This window comes from Notolabrus celidotus, chromosome 11, assembly GCF_009762535.1.
Source record: "Notolabrus celidotus isolate fNotCel1 chromosome 11, fNotCel1.pri, whole genome shotgun sequence".
Classification (NCBI taxonomy): domain Eukaryota; kingdom Metazoa; phylum Chordata; class Actinopteri; order Labriformes; family Labridae; genus Notolabrus; species Notolabrus celidotus.
The window spans coordinates 26695693-26711225 of record NC_048282.1 but is presented as its reverse complement, the minus strand read 5'-3'; the positions used below and the strand labels follow the sequence as shown (position 1 = coordinate 26711225).

Here is a 15533-nt window from a genome sequence, read left to right as displayed (position 1 = left end):
GTGTGTGTGTGTGTGTGTTGGTGTGTGTGTGCTCTATTTCTGTGCATGCCTCTGCTATTGTTTGTGCAATGATGTTCTTGTTTTCTCTGTCTATCTGTTGTTTGTCTGCCTCTGTCTTCGTGGCCCGGTCACAATGATTGTATGTGTGATTGTGTGTGTGTATCTGTGAATGTTTTTGAGCATGCGTGCACATCTGGGACCTGTCGGCTTAGCCTCTCTAGCGAGGACACTCCCCAACCGGGCTGCTGGTGGCTGATGGGATATCCACCCATGCCGGGTGTTTGGTCACGGTGATGCTTTTGACAGAGGGGAGTGTGGGTGTTTCAGCCCATGCTAATGCATCCACTGCTGTGCATGAGTTTACTTGTGTCTGAATGTGTGTGTGTGTGTGTGTGTTTGTGTGTGTGTGTGTTAATGTATGGGACCTTACCGTGCTGTGTGTGTAAGAGGTGAGTACCTGTTCACACACACTCTGTTAGTTGTGCTATTTTTAACCGCTTGACAGCTTAACACACACTGTGGGTGTAAGGGGGAGGGGGGGGGGGGGGGGTGTCTGGATCTGAGAGGTGAGGTTAGAGCGAGGGGGGAGTGACGGGTGAAAGGAGTGTTTTTCTTTGGTAGAAAAACAAGCTGTGTTTGTCTGAATATTAATGTATGATTAATGAGGGAAAACACTCTGACTGCCCTGATTGAAGAGATGATTGTTGTTCTTTTTTTTTTTTTTTTCTCACATGCACCTCTTTCCTTCTTGCCTCCTCTTTTCTGAGGCTGAGTTGGTCTGATGAGGTCTCACATTGTGAATTTGTGAATGTGTGAGTGTGTATAAAGTGATCAGTGGTGGACAGTAACAAAGTAAATGTACTTGAGTACTGTACTTAAGTACATTTTGTGAGTATCTGTACTTTACTTGAGTATTAATTTTGGGGGAACTTATTAATTTTACTCCACTACATTTAGAAGACAATTATTGTACTTTTTACTCCACTACATTTCTATCAATGCTCTAGTTACTCACTACTTTTACTTTGAAGTCAGCTCATGAATTTCCTTCTCTTTTCTGAAATCTGATCCCTAAGACAGTAAAATATGTTTGTGTAGTTCTGTTTGTCTCAGTGGTTTAGTCCTACCTGTATATCATGTGTCTCCACAGTTGATAGTGGAGCAAACACAGAGCAAATTTCACTCAGATCAGGCAGTTCATTTAGAGGTGGTAATGATGGCTATGCAATGTTTTGAGATTTTTTAAGAAGTACTTTGAATACTTTTCCTAATACTCTTAAATTAACAATTTTAGAGTATTGAAAATAGAATATTTAGGATTTTATTGGTATAATAGTTTCATTATTAATTCCAAAATAGTCCCAAATATACTACTGGAGTTGTGAAAAGTGAAAATACTTTGATATTTCCACAGTATGACAATATACCTGAGGTGATGACCTATTGAAAAACACACACACCTTAACCTCTAGTGTGATAAGCAGAGCAGTATTTCTGCTGCCCCCTGCCTGCATGTTTCTTCTCTGATTGATATCTTTATCTTCAGAGGAGCATGAGTCAGTTGAGGTTGCTGTTAATGACATAGCATATCGGAAACAATCCAAAACTATTGAGATAGAGACGGCTAACATGCTTCGGTGACAGTAAATATACTGGGAAGACTCACTTAGGTATCGCAGCCACCACTGGGAAACACTCAGATACCTTAAAAATACAGCACTGATGAACAAAACTGAGGGACTACAGATTTCAGATGTGCTGAAGAAAAGTCAAGTTGTGTGACAGTTTGATGGAGATGTCCAATCCCAGTGTGAAATGTTCGCCTGATTACAGATGCATTAAAGGATTTCTATGCACTCCTTTAACTGCTTGCAGCAACCCACTCCCTCTTAAGCCTCTTGCCTTTGTTTATGTGTCTGAGTGCTGATTAAGCCCCACACTTGTACTTGCATGGTTAATGAAGGCAGGCCAGTGATGGTAGTGCAGCCTCTAATATGAGGGGGCTCTACTCTTAGTTCTTTTGATTGGCTCCAAAGGAAACTGACCCACATGCCTTTCATTACTGCGCCCATTACTCTCCTTTAAATGACCCAGCTTGTTTTGCTTGAGCTGGGATCATAAGTGCCTCCATTTTCACTTCACCTCTGCTTTTATTTTCCTTTAAAATATGGCTGCGTATTGGCACAGAGGGTAACTTAGAAATGTTTGATCACTTGGAAAAAGTCATCGTCACAAATTAGGATTTGTATTATTGAAAAGGAGGAGTGTTTCCCTCTTTTTCCCTTTGGAATAACAGCGCAGATACTTTATTGTGGTATTTTTTTACCCAACAGTAGTGTTGTAGTCAAGACCACATTAACCAAGACCAAGACATGTCCGAGACCAGAGTGCACCGAGACCAAGACAAGACCAAGACATTTAGGGATCGTGACCGAGTCAAGACCAAGGCAGGGCAAGACCGAGACAAACCCAGACCATATATATCGATGAAAAATCATAATGACAGCAAGCGGCAACCTCCGGTCTCAAACGATGAAGCCCATGTGGAAGTGTTATAAACTGCAATTCATCGAAATTTGGCTTAAAGCTGGGTTTGGTAGTCAGATTTAGATACACTTTTTGTCATACTGGCAAAAATGATCTTCATGTCCCATTGGCAATCAATACATAATGTGTTCCTAAAAAAGAGTGAAAAAAAGCTGATATCTACAGCCGGAGTATACCTGGGAAAACACCAACCAATGACCGTTTTGGGTCCCAAAATTTTAAACCAATCAAATCCCGTCCTGCCGTTCTGCCCGCCTCCTGCGCATACATTTCCCCAGCGTGCAATCCGAGTCCCCGTCCCCTGCCTTTGCTTCCCCTGCCTCTATTTACTGCCCCTCTCGCTCAACCTCGGGCCTGTCCCCTCTGACCCGATGAGGTACTTTGCTCAGGACTGTAGTCCGGATCAGAGTCTAAAAAGCTCTCACCACGGGGGCTCTGACAAGCAAAATAATTAATGACATTCAGTAAGGTTCAGTCTGCCTGGTTGAGTTCAACATTTCCAATATCGACCGATTGGCTTCAAAACAGCGCTCAGGAACACATGGGTGACGTCACGGATACTACGTCCATATTTTATACAGTCTATGGATGAGAGTTAACAAAATAAAAGACTTCTGTTTATTTTATTTAAGTTTGCTTTGAATACTATTGACAGCAACAAACAAGGTTTGGTTTTGTCTTTGTTGTCTTTGTTTTGACTCTTTAAGTTTTGTTTTTTCTCTTATCACAGTAATGAGAGGGACACAGAGTGCATCAGTGGTGGTCTCAGCCGGTCTTGATATAAAATACGGAGTCCGCCCAGTCCGAGACCGAGACAAGACCGAGTAAAAATGCTTTTGATTCTGAGACGAGACCGAGATCTGAAATAAGTGGCCTCGAGACCAAGACCGGTCTTGAGTACTACAACACTAGTTTGTCCTTATCTTCATACGATGCACTGGTGTGCAGTTTGAATGAATGTAGTGCTTCATCACCTTATACATGTAGTGGGGGGTACAGTGGTGCTTCCTAACTTGTCTCCCTTTAAACCTTATCAGCTGCCATACTGACCAACATCATTTCATAGAATAACATGCAACTAGCGCATCAAGTAGGATGTTTAAATCTCTCTGTAATACTTACAGGCATTGTTCTCTCTTGCAGTACCAGCAGTGTCCACAAAGTGTCAGTGTCTCTTTAAAATTCAACTCCAGTGCTGTTGCATGAACTAACTGCAAGTTAAGTTATGTGTGATGGCACACATACACACACACACATGCTGAGAGGCATAAATCTGGGCCTAATCTGCTCTCCCCAGCCGCCAGGTCCCTGTAGACCCAATAATAACAGCTGCACCACTGGTCTGTTCCTGCCTAGCCCTGACCTGCTGCCAAAGGCGAGCACACACACACACACACACACACACACACACACACACACACACTCACACACACACACATGCACTCTCTCACTGTGAGATTTTTTCACTTGAAGATGGCATATCTGCTTTCATACATAGTGTACTGCAGATTTTTGGGAGTCTTTAGGGGCTCTTGCGGGAGTCCCATTCTGTACATGAATTTAATGAAAGTATCAGATCAGAAGGAATGAGTGGTTTGTATTGCTGTAGTGCTGAGAATCAAGGGGCACCCATGGCTCCCCACTTTCCTGTGCAGTGACTGACTTCAGAAGTCCTGTTGCTAGTTTTGGCAGGCCCTCCCTGTCTGCCCCTAGATTTTCTGTAATGTTGCTTTAGAGGAATTTTAGAGAAATGGAACATCATCTCAGGAAATCTGTCCTTTTTTTTGCCATCGTTTGACTCCCAATTCCTTTATGCTCACTTTCTCAACCACCGCCAGATCAGCTGCAACATTGCGGTGTCTTCTCCTTCCTCCTCTCTCATCTGCCTTCCAGCCTGTGTTTATTTATCTGTCCTTCGGCTTGTCCCACTCTCTCTTTTTTCTCTCCTAAGGCGGATATGCCACTAGTTGCGGTTAGGTTGATCTGTAAAAAGCCTGTCATGGGTATAGCTTTTCAGGGCTCCCTTCTTGATTGGCTGCTTTCAGCCTCCACAAATGAAGCCCCTCTCGACTAACATTGGAGGACCACTGTAAACACTGTTAACAAACACACACCACACACACTCACTCTGATTCCTCGTTCTCCCCACCACACTCTGGGTACCTCACGCCCGCCACACTCTGTTGAACTCCCAGAATGTTTCAGCGGAAAAGTTTATCAGGGCAAAATTACACCCCTCAAACTTTCACCTCACCCCTCATCCCCCTCTCTTCTCCGAGACAAGACTTCCCCTCAGACTTCCCCTTTGTCAAACCCCTCTTGAAACTATTCAGCTGATAGGCGGACACATTTTCACTTTTGTGGGAAAGGAAATCTGTTTCCTTTTTCTCTTCACTGATGGAGAAGGGATGGGAATGTGATTGATGAATGTGTGTGTGTCTTTGTAGGATCTGTGCATGTCCAAAGTCTACCCGTGGCACATATGACACCATTGCCTTCAGGCGAGAATTGAACCTTTTGACCGTATCCTTCATTCAGGATGCCGGCACTTATTGCTATAGTGTTACGTTTGATCCTATTCATTCCATATGCTCGGTCCTCTGACACATGTGGAGCAGAGAAGACGGTCTTTGATGACATGCTCCCTTGCATGACTTAATTTCCCCACATTGTACCCTTGATAAGGAGTTGATACGCACTCTCCTGGTGGGATGGATAATACTTGAATGTCCAGAGAGAGACAAAGAAAAGACAGGCACACACTCATAGTGACACATTAATACACATATGGTCAAAGAGAAGATTAGGACCGTGGCAGCAGCAGGCATGCCTGTCTTTGGGAGGCATGCTCCGACAGCAGTAATCCCTCCTTATCCACAATTGACATGGACTTCAGGGTAAAGCCCACGTCTCCTCCCTTTTTCAACTCACTGGGAGAGCTGGGAGAATGGATGCAATGGGAAATCATGTCAACCTGTTGTATCGTCTTGTGTGTCTTCCTCTGTATGTCCTCTGAATGACTGATGAGCTGCCTTAATATGGATGTCCCCCTCTGCATGTGGTTTCTGTTTGATTTGGTGGGTTCTCTCAAATGGCAACATCAGGTATTGAGAAACAAAGCCAATGCAGAAGTCTAAAAAGCTGCAGTTCCTTGAGTGTCCACTTGTGGCTGGCCCCAAAAGCCCTGAAACCCCCATTTACACCCAGGTTAAAATGCAATTTATACATCACAATTAACATGTTTACAGAGAAGTGCAAAACAAGGTTATAAGCTACATTTAATTATATTTAGGCAAAGGCTTATGTTGTGCATGCGTTTGCATAGTCAGTGGCGTGGTTGATTGGATTCACAGTTGTAGCTGTGTTCAAGGAGGCCAAATGCCAACCTCAGCTCCTTGTTGCCTGTGTCTAGGCCATGGGGTCTCAAACTTTTTTCGCTTGTGTACCACCTTTCAAAAACAATTTCAGCCAAGTACCCCATTTTATGGCTGAGAATAAATGTATGCATGTGATTTTACAGTGTCATAATAACATTGAAATGAAAGATGACACAAATTCTATTCTTTTGCAGTGCAATATTTCTCAGAAATGTGTGGTCCAAGCGGTTTTGCAAATAATATATTTTGTGAATCAATATGCTCAATTTGGAAAATAGTGCCCTATTTGATGTTGCGTTGAAATTAAAATTAAATGCTGTTGATAAAGTTGTTTTTAATCAGATTTTCTTTTAAAAAATTTTGTGATGCAACTTTACATTTTTTTTTTTTCATTTGTCACATACCCCTTGCAGTACTCCCACAGGGTAGGTGTACCCCCGGTTGAGAATCACTGGTCTAGGCTGACCAAAGGTTATGTTGAGTTAGCATTTACAATATGGCATCTGCCATTGCAACGCTTCAAAAAGCCTCTTTGGAAACAAATGGATTGCGCCACTAGGACTACATGATGTTTTAAACAGTCTATTGGTTTTCTTCAACTTCTGGCTGTCTTGTATTTTCATATTTGTGTATGGGCAACTGGATGAAGAAGCAGTTCTTGCCATGTTCCACTTCTATTCAAGCCCGTTTATCTTCATCAAAATTGCTGTATCATAGATATTTTAAATACATTACTGTAAGCACTGTGCTACCATGTTTTTGTGATCCTATTTTGCCCTACTGGTAATCCATGTGGATGTTATTTCAACACTTATTTAAAAACTCAATGATCACCTCTTTCAAGAAGCTGCTTATAACACAGTTTGGAGGCAGCGGCCATGAACACTAATCTTGTTTCCGTGCTGCATGCTATATTCTAGCTATAGCAGCATGCAATCCAATGCATTAGACCTGTAATGAGTCCTTTGTGAAGCTGGCCCAAAACTTTGTCTAGCGTAGGGATTGAAAGAGCAGCACTTGCCATGCTGATTTTCTTTTAGTGTCTCATTCCTATGAGCACATCAGAGGATACCCTAACCCCAAAGTGCTTCAAAGGAGCTGCTTGGTGGCCAGCAGGTCAGACATCAGTGCTGCTTAGCGGCTTCTGAGCAGAAATTTGAAGCAAGAAAGCATTGCTCTCAGTGACACTTAACCTGGCTGAATAAGTGTGAATTGCTAAATTCATTACGTCAAATAACACCAGGGTTAGTTTTTTATTTTGTTTTTGGGGGGGGCATTGCTCTTATGCCTCATACTTGTAAGACAAGAGTCAGGGAGTACAGCATTAGACCAAAGCACCAATGATTGTGTTGCATTGGATTGATGTTCTAGTGACACATTTCTAAATGTATTTGAGTCTTCTATCTAATTGGTCTGACAGGTTTCAATCTCTCTACTGCTCACTGTGTTTAGATAAAAGTTGAACTCTTTTTATGGTCATGTTTTAGGCTTTGGTTAATGATGAATTGCTTTAAGAATAATACAATTAATGAAATTGTTTTATAATTGTCTCCTCCAAATACACATACATGAGAAGGGCAGACTTACAAAATATTACGTCAACTTAACAACCATGAAATGGCCAATTCAGCTTGTTCTAATACTGTGGTAATTAAAGTACTTTCCATTAATTGCAGTGCTCATGCTAAATATAGCTAAAAATAACAGAAATTGTAATATTGCTCTCTTGTTCGAATGGACTTCTCCAATACTCTGTTTTTCCAGCTCAACAAGTATGTTTCACTTGTGAGTTGGTATGTGTGTGTGTGTGTGCTTTTGTGAAGGCATAGTTGTAGGTCAGCTACCATCAATTATTGATAGGAGAAGAGTAGCGCATGTGCTGGCAGAAAGTGTTGCTAAGCAAGAGCTTTATCGTGCCAAGGACATCTGCAGGAGAGACAGAGATAACAAGTGAGAAATAGAAAGATCGGGACCAAGCATAGTTGGAGAGACAGATTGGTATGACCTGTCGCTGAGTCTGGCTGCTAACAGATAGAGAGAGAAGGAGAGGGCTGAAAAAATTGACACCTGCTGAAAGAGACCGAGAAACATCCTCGGATTCAAGATCACAGGAGAAGTTGTTTTTCATTTCAGAAAAACAAGATTTTTTTAGGATGTTCATCAGAGAAATTCTTAGATATACTCACTAAAAGATAAAGAAAACAGAATCTGGGGCTAGTCAAGCTGCTTACTGCGTTTTATCTGAAGCCGTGGGTGCTAAAAAGTTCCAAAGATGATGAGCCGCCAGGCTTATTTTTACCGGGTCCCTCCTCAGGAGCTCCATCGTCGAAACCAGCTCCAGGCCGATCCGGCCAAAACCAGGGCTCTGCAGACTGTCATTGATATGAAGGTAGGACTTAAATGGGATCTGGAGTAAACAAGAGCAGGACATTTTATTATTTAAGAGCCTTGTGGGGAATAGTGTATTGTTGTTATGGATCAGTTCTTAGATTCACACATTTGGGTTTTTTTTCAGATTATAAAAAGCGAGAAAGAATGTGTTCATCAGTTCATACAAAACTTGTGTAGGTGTAATGAGAATTTGAAGAAGTCTGATGTAATGATGTTGTTTGAGCTGTGTAGTTTGCTGTTCAGTTGCAGAATGTTGCCCAACTGACTCTCAAATCAGCTTTATACCTTCCAATCTTAAATTATTGATGAGCTGCCGTAAGGTGAACAGCAGTTTCAGATCAGGACAGCCCGAACATGCAGACACAAATACACACACAAACACTCCCGTCTTGTTGTTGACGCATGTCTCAGTGGCGGGCCTTGCCCAAGTTATGGCCATTATTGGCCCATGCAGAGTTGAGCACTTATTCAATTTGTTTCAAATGTCACATATGGAAGCTTTCACTCTCATCTCAGCCCTTTGAAGTCTTTGGAGCTGTGAAAAATGCAGTTGACTCCACATGTGTGCGCCTGCTCACCCACCCACGCACACACATTTAATGTTCATTCAGCAAACGCTTGTTCTAAAAGTGGCTTCTTTACAGCAAAACCACAGTTATTTTTCACACATACTTTGTGATTTGTCTGCCTATTAACAAACTGCACATGTGCTAGCCAAAAGCGCCTCCAGTGTTTTTAAATGCACGACAGAGGCTTAATTAAATTTGACTATTAGTTAGAAAAGGCAAACAGTTTTTGTCCAGAGGGATTAAACATATGTTACAGTCTCTGTGTGACTTTGTTGATACCTGTTTTATGTTAGGGTGTATTCAAATGCAACTGTATGAAAACTGTATCTTCTTCCTAAAAATATTTACCATCCAGTGTCTGCTTTGTCTTGATTTTTTCTTGCCTAAGTGGCGTATATTTCTGTTTTGTGGTTGCAGAACACCAGCCCCCCTTTCTGTTTTGATCCTGATGTTATCTGGCAGGTACAGTAATGAGTAGTCAAGCCTTCATTCTTCTGTTAACTCAACAGTAGTTACAGATGTATGTTTTCTTCTATCCTTACCTCATATTATTTTGGGTTGGAATGCAGCACCAGCATGAACAGAAGTTTATGTTTCAGGGCTTTTGTGGCCCAAACTCATTTCTACTATAGGAATGTTGTTTTTCACTAACTCTCAGTGTTTTCTTTGGGTTTGCCTTGTTTCTCTTCCTTTGGGTGTTGTTCTTTTCTCTCTGTGCTCTGAAGAGAAACAGAAATCAGTTGTTAAAGATATAATATTGCTTATAAAAAGAAGTTAATAAGAGGAAATGGAAATGACTAAATGGCAAAGGCAGTGTCAGGGCTTTTCTTTTCTGTGTGTGCATGTGATTTGTGTAAGGTGAAAGGATCCCTTAGATGTCTAAATTCTCCACCTTGACTTGTGGATATTTGGATATCTGGGTATTGATTGATGTGTGTGTGTGTGTGTGTGTGTGTGTGTGTGTGTGTGTGTGTGTTAAGAATAGTATGCAACACCTTTTGCAATGCAGGACGAAAGTCAGTGGAGGTAATAGAGGTCAGATGCTTACATGATGCCTGTGGTTTAAGTTGATGGCATCATACAATCTGCTTCCATTTATTCAATTACCTTTCTCTTCTCTTCCAAGGTTGAGCTTTTAACGTATGTCTGAATCTATGCATCTAAACAACCTCAGGACCAGTCCATGACAGCTCCTTCCATTCCCTCATAGATAGTACCGAGGCTTGGCTGCACACAACTGCCAACACCCTAAAAGCTTATCTTTGTTCTACTCTAAATTTTATTCTGCATTAATATTCTAGGGTAATTATCACGATGGAGGATGTTTGAAATTTGAAATTAACATGTAAAAATGCTGACTCTTACTTTTCACACTTTACACCCTTACAACACAGCCCTTATTAATACCAGAGCCTTATTTCTAAAGTCAGGTCTTTGCTGACTCTTTGCCTGCCTACTGTTGCTGGTGCAGGACACCAAGATCTCTTCCCTGGAGAGGAACATCAGAGACTTAGAGGATGAGGTCCAGATGTTAAAGACCAGCGGCCTGCTGCACCCTGATGACAGGCAGGAAGAGCTCAAGCAGGTGGAGGTCTACAAGAGCCATTCCAAATTCATGAAGACTAAGGTAGACTGTCTCTGCATGCCGAGACAACTCTTAACTGCATGACCTGAGCGATGTATGTTTGTCTTAAAGCATCAACTGCAGCTGCATGAGAACCTGTAATGTGGATGTATCCGATGCATGCTCAAGGAGAACCAAGCACACGTGTGGAAAGATTGTAATCTGAGACTGCATGCTTAAGTATGTTGTGTCTTTTGCGTTCGTTGAGTAACTCCAAGCTTTTTTTGCTTCTTCCTTAATTCACACTTACCACTTGTATACTTTACCTACATTGCCTGTGTTATTACCAACCAATCTGTGATGATTGATTGTTCTGAGGAAACAAACCCAAGCCCTATCAGCTTACAGTGTACCATGTACTCGCTGTCTTGCTTTCAGCTGATAGGGACACCTTCAGAAAGACCTGATTACTTTAAAAGTTCTCTGACCCAACCTGTATACTGGGGCTGAACAATATATTATTCAAGCATTGCAATCATCACATATGCATGTGCATTAGTCCCATTGCAAGATGTGGGATACTTAGATAAATTAATAACTGAGGTGTTTTTTGGTTTTTTTTTTGTGCTGGCAGCGTCCACAACTTTAATTTAAGAGCGCTTCTCACCAGCGTTTACTGATGTTACGGTTAAATTCCACCAGATCCGATCCGTCACGGCACCGGATTTGATAGGTTCCTATTCTAGTCAATGTGTTAGCTCCCACTGGATCTGCTCCGTTGCGTTCCGGCTGCGTTTCTGATCCGGCAGGTCGGAATTCAATGGATGAGATACGCAAGACTTCTATTTTTGCCGGATGATGGAGCACGGCGCATCAAACTCAACAGAGCAGATGGAGCGGGACAGGAGGTCAGGCACCAAAACAAAATTAAAACATCCGGTTGATTTTCAGAGTAAAACACTCTGTGTTATCGTTAGATCATTTTTAACTTAACTATGACAACATAATGTCATTTGGAGCGGTGGCAGGCCTGGAGTCATCAAGTCAGAGGTTTTCAGAGGCTGATTAACACAGCATGGATGAGGAGAGGAGGAGGAGAATCATTGATTCAGTGACACATGACTCCAGCTGTCCAGTGGTCCTGCGCCGCGCTGCGTTCGAAAAACACAACCGGTGGGTGTTGACGGACGAGAGAGCACGGAGCCGAACAGCAGTGGATCAGAGACCAATCTGGTGGAAGTCCTGTGTTACATTTCGGCTTCCCTTAACAGTGACTGTTAAGTGCTCTGTATGCTTTATATTTGCTTTCATTTAACGGCATTTTAACAAGATACTGTAACAACTATTGATAGAAATCGCATCATAGCATTAGCAGCACCTCTAAACTCGGAAATTGTACCTCAAAGAGACAAGTGTGATAACTTCTTCTCCTCTGTACGGGCTTTTGCCATTGTTGTTGACGAACTTGATTTCCCCTTGATTGCCCCTTCTTGCTTCTGATTGGCTCGTGATCAAAACGTGACATTGATGAGCGCTGCAGTGTTCCAAAAGTTGAACTGTTTTCAACTGAGAGGGCTGAGAGGGCTGCCACAAAAATCAGCTGACTCTGAGAACTTTGGGATGAGAGGCGTTGCCAGCGCAATAGACGGTATTAGTGGAATCTTGCGAGTGCTTTTTTTTATTGCTTTTTTATTCAAAAGCAAAAACTGACAAGGTCCCATCTTCCGGGACTTGTAACATCACCTGTCACCTGCTTGTAAATATGCACACTACACTTCCATCGCACATATTGTTTCTTAAAAGCAGGCATTCAGTTAGACTACTTAGAGCAGCTTTGGGTGAGTGTGTTAATGTTATCTGTGGCACCACATCCCAGTGCTTGTAAATGCACTGTATACAGTGCTCATAGTGTTCACAGAGCAGAAGTACAGCTAAGTGTTTCAGTTAATGGCTACACCAGGAGTGCTGTGTGGTGTAGAGTTGAGTGAAAACGTTCATCTGATTGCGGGATAGATCATGCAGCTCAGATATAAAAATAATGGCATAGCCTATAATTGTGTTTCTGTACATGAACAACATGCTATATTTGTTTTGTGTTTTTTTTTTGTGTTTGTAAAATATAACAGTATATATAGTCATTTTCCTTGGGGACGCAGCAGTTCCCTGGCTAACCTAAAAGCACTGGAGTAAGCACATGAACATACTGTATGTACATGAGCCGTGTTAAAAAAAAAAGTTAGTTTCAGGTTTCTAGCTGAGTGAGCTTGATGTCTGAGTCCCATGAGAGGCACTCCATGTGAAAATATTTCTCTTTGGTTCATTGATGCTGCTCCTTGTAGGGCCCACTCGTCATTACATTGGGAAAAATTCCTGCTGTGATCATAAAAGAGAAGTTTTTGAATGGAGACCGGACAGATAAATGTGGGCTCACAACGACAGAGGAAATAGCTCTCTCCTCACCCGTGCTGACCTGGGATGATATACATCACAGTGGTCGGCCCGTCTCTCTCTCTCTCTCTCTCTCTCTCTCTCTCTCTCTCTCTCTCTCTCTCTCTCTCTCTCTCTCTCTCTCTTTCTCTTTCTCTTTCTCTTACTCCTGTCTCATCTTTCTGCTGAGCACAGAAAGACACAACGCACATGGCTATGCACAGGCACACAGATCTATTCTATATCCTTGAAGTGTTTGGGGTCCTCGTCTCTCAGCACTGGTGGTGACTGGTGTTGAGGTGAGACAGCGATAAGAGAAACCGGTGAGGACAGCATCCCTGTCCCCTCTGGGCTTTGATAAACTAGTAGGACAAGAACATTACAGTTCAAGCGGACTTTCACCAAGTATAACCTCCTCCTTTCCCCACAGTCTGTGTGGTGGAGGAGTTCACAGCCAGCTAGGAATTAGTCTAGGTTTCCTTGTGCAATTCCCCAGCTGGCTGTGTGCTGTAGTTTAGTGGCTTGTTCTTTTATTGTCTTTTTGTCTTTGTAGGAGCAGGCCTTGTCACCATGTGTACCTTCCATCAGAACAGCTCCCACCTTCCTCCTTCCCACTCAACAGCCCTGGATCACAGAACAAGCAGAAGTACCCCTCTCATTAGTTTCTCTTTTTTCTTATTACTTAATTAATTCCACCCAGTATTCTATAAACACCTTCTTCCACATTTTACCTAAGGTGCTATATTACATACTCCTATAGCTCCTTTTCCCCCTTTACCTTACCATTTCTAGTTCTCTTTTTCACCCTGTCTTGATACACATACTTAAGTTTGTGACCAGAATAGCTAGCTCAGTGATTGTTTCAATGTGGCTAATCTATTAAATTACCTTCTATCGGTTATTCAGTAGGAGTTGGATGGTCTGGTGTTTTCTTTTTGGAGAAAGAAGGGGGCTAAAGGGTGAGAAGCTTAAGAAATTTGAAGCCGGCTTCACCAACAAGGTATTTGGCTTCTTGCAAAGTTGCTTCATCTGATTAAACAAAGTATGGAAAGCAATTTGTAGGTCGAGTCTGGGATTGGCACAGCTGAGTCTCTTTCACACTGTGAGGCAATACAGCAACTTTTTAAAGCATTGTTGGCAATGAAACCAAGAAATCAGAAGTCAGTACCAAGTCACTGGTCTCAACAAAAACACTTTTTTTACCATCCGTTTTATCATTTTTTCAGTCTTCCTTTCATTTGCTTTCCTTTCCTCTGCTTTTCCACAAGTAAGGGCTGATTGGTCAAGCTACCCCCCCCCCTGCAATGAACCAAACCCTGCTCACACAATTAGGGAAATCTCACTTCCAATCAGCTGTGTGCATTGTTGGCACCAGTAGACAGATGACAATCTTCTGCTCACAGCTAGCCTCAGCACAAAACCTGCCCTGTGCTAGTGCACTTGATTTCCGTTGCGGTTTTCTGTCCTGCTCTGTTTGTCCTTCCATAAAACAGTCTGTAATCTGTCAGATATATGAGTGGAATGCTTCATCCCACAATGCTGTGTGCCTGCATGTCATTTTCACCATCTGGCTATTTGGCTTGACGTTTCCAACGAGCAAGACAGTTGGCCTGAGTTTCCCCTGAGAATGCAGGGCTGGGTGTTAATTCAAGTAATTGTAATGTATCATCTCTTCAAACAGAGGGATGTGACACAATTGGCATTTTTAGAGAGTATGAAAAATAGTAGAATTTTCCTTTTTAAAATGTGGCATTTTTACAAAATCACTGCATCTTGGCAGAATAAAAAGTTCAACTTTCTACTATGTGATTTGGAAAGATTAGATTGATATCAGGCTTCTAATTGTATCCACATTTCCCTCTCCTTCATTAAAAAGCATGTTTAAACAACTTGTTTGATTGTAAAGAATGTGCATTTTTGAAACACTTCTGATAATTCTTAATAAGGAGAACAAAGTGTGTTAAAATCTGGTTTATTTAGTCATATGCAACAGTATTACAAACATTGCTTTTGTGGGAGGTGTGTATCTCATGATTTGCTTGAGAAAGATATTAAATCATTCTTGCTTTGAACAGCAAGTAATCAGTTTGCTCAATCGTGACTAAAAGGTTTTCTCAACAAATGCGTGCTTGTGTTCCTGTGATTGTCAGATAGAGCAGCTGAAGCAGGAGCAGAACCGGAAGGAGACAGAGATGCAGGCCCTGCAGACCAAACTGGAAACCCTGACCAATCAGAACTCGGACTGCAAGCAACACATTGAGGTGCTTAAGGAGTCGCTCAGTGCCAAGGAGCAACGCGCCAATACGCTGCAGACAGAGGTCAGTGCACACAGATATATACACAAATCCACAGATGTACAAACACACACACATTCACCCATACAGATGCAAACACTTACTGTGATGCACTGAGCCACCCCGGCTTCCTGGAAACCACTTGTGAAGATACACACAGATTCAGATGGATGTGACCGCCTGGCAGTGAAGACGTCTGTAGATCAACACTAGGAAGGGTTATAATATGTGACGCCTGTTTTTAGCTTCTTGTGGTCTGACAGGGATTAAGAAGTTATTCTATTTTAGTGTAAAAGTTCCCTGTTATCCCTGTTATTTTGGCTTGTACTCCTTAGCTGTCTTGCTTGTGAATTCATTAAAAACA

General features: G+C 42.1%; 1 protein-coding gene across 1 annotated transcript in view; it reads left to right on the top strand.

Moving 5' to 3' along the window:
- Positions 1 to 15533, top strand: part of LOC117821851 (ELKS/Rab6-interacting/CAST family member 1-like) — a 190603-nt gene that overhangs the window by 17144 nt on the left and 157926 nt on the right. The window contains exons 5-8 of the mRNA XM_034696381.1: positions 9302 to 9346; positions 10356 to 10511; positions 13429 to 13521; positions 15026 to 15193. Of these exons, the coding sequence (XP_034552272.1) occupies positions 9302 to 9346; positions 10356 to 10511; positions 13429 to 13521; positions 15026 to 15193 (462 nt within the window). The remainder of the gene's footprint in view (positions 1 to 9301; positions 9347 to 10355; positions 10512 to 13428; positions 13522 to 15025; positions 15194 to 15533) is intronic.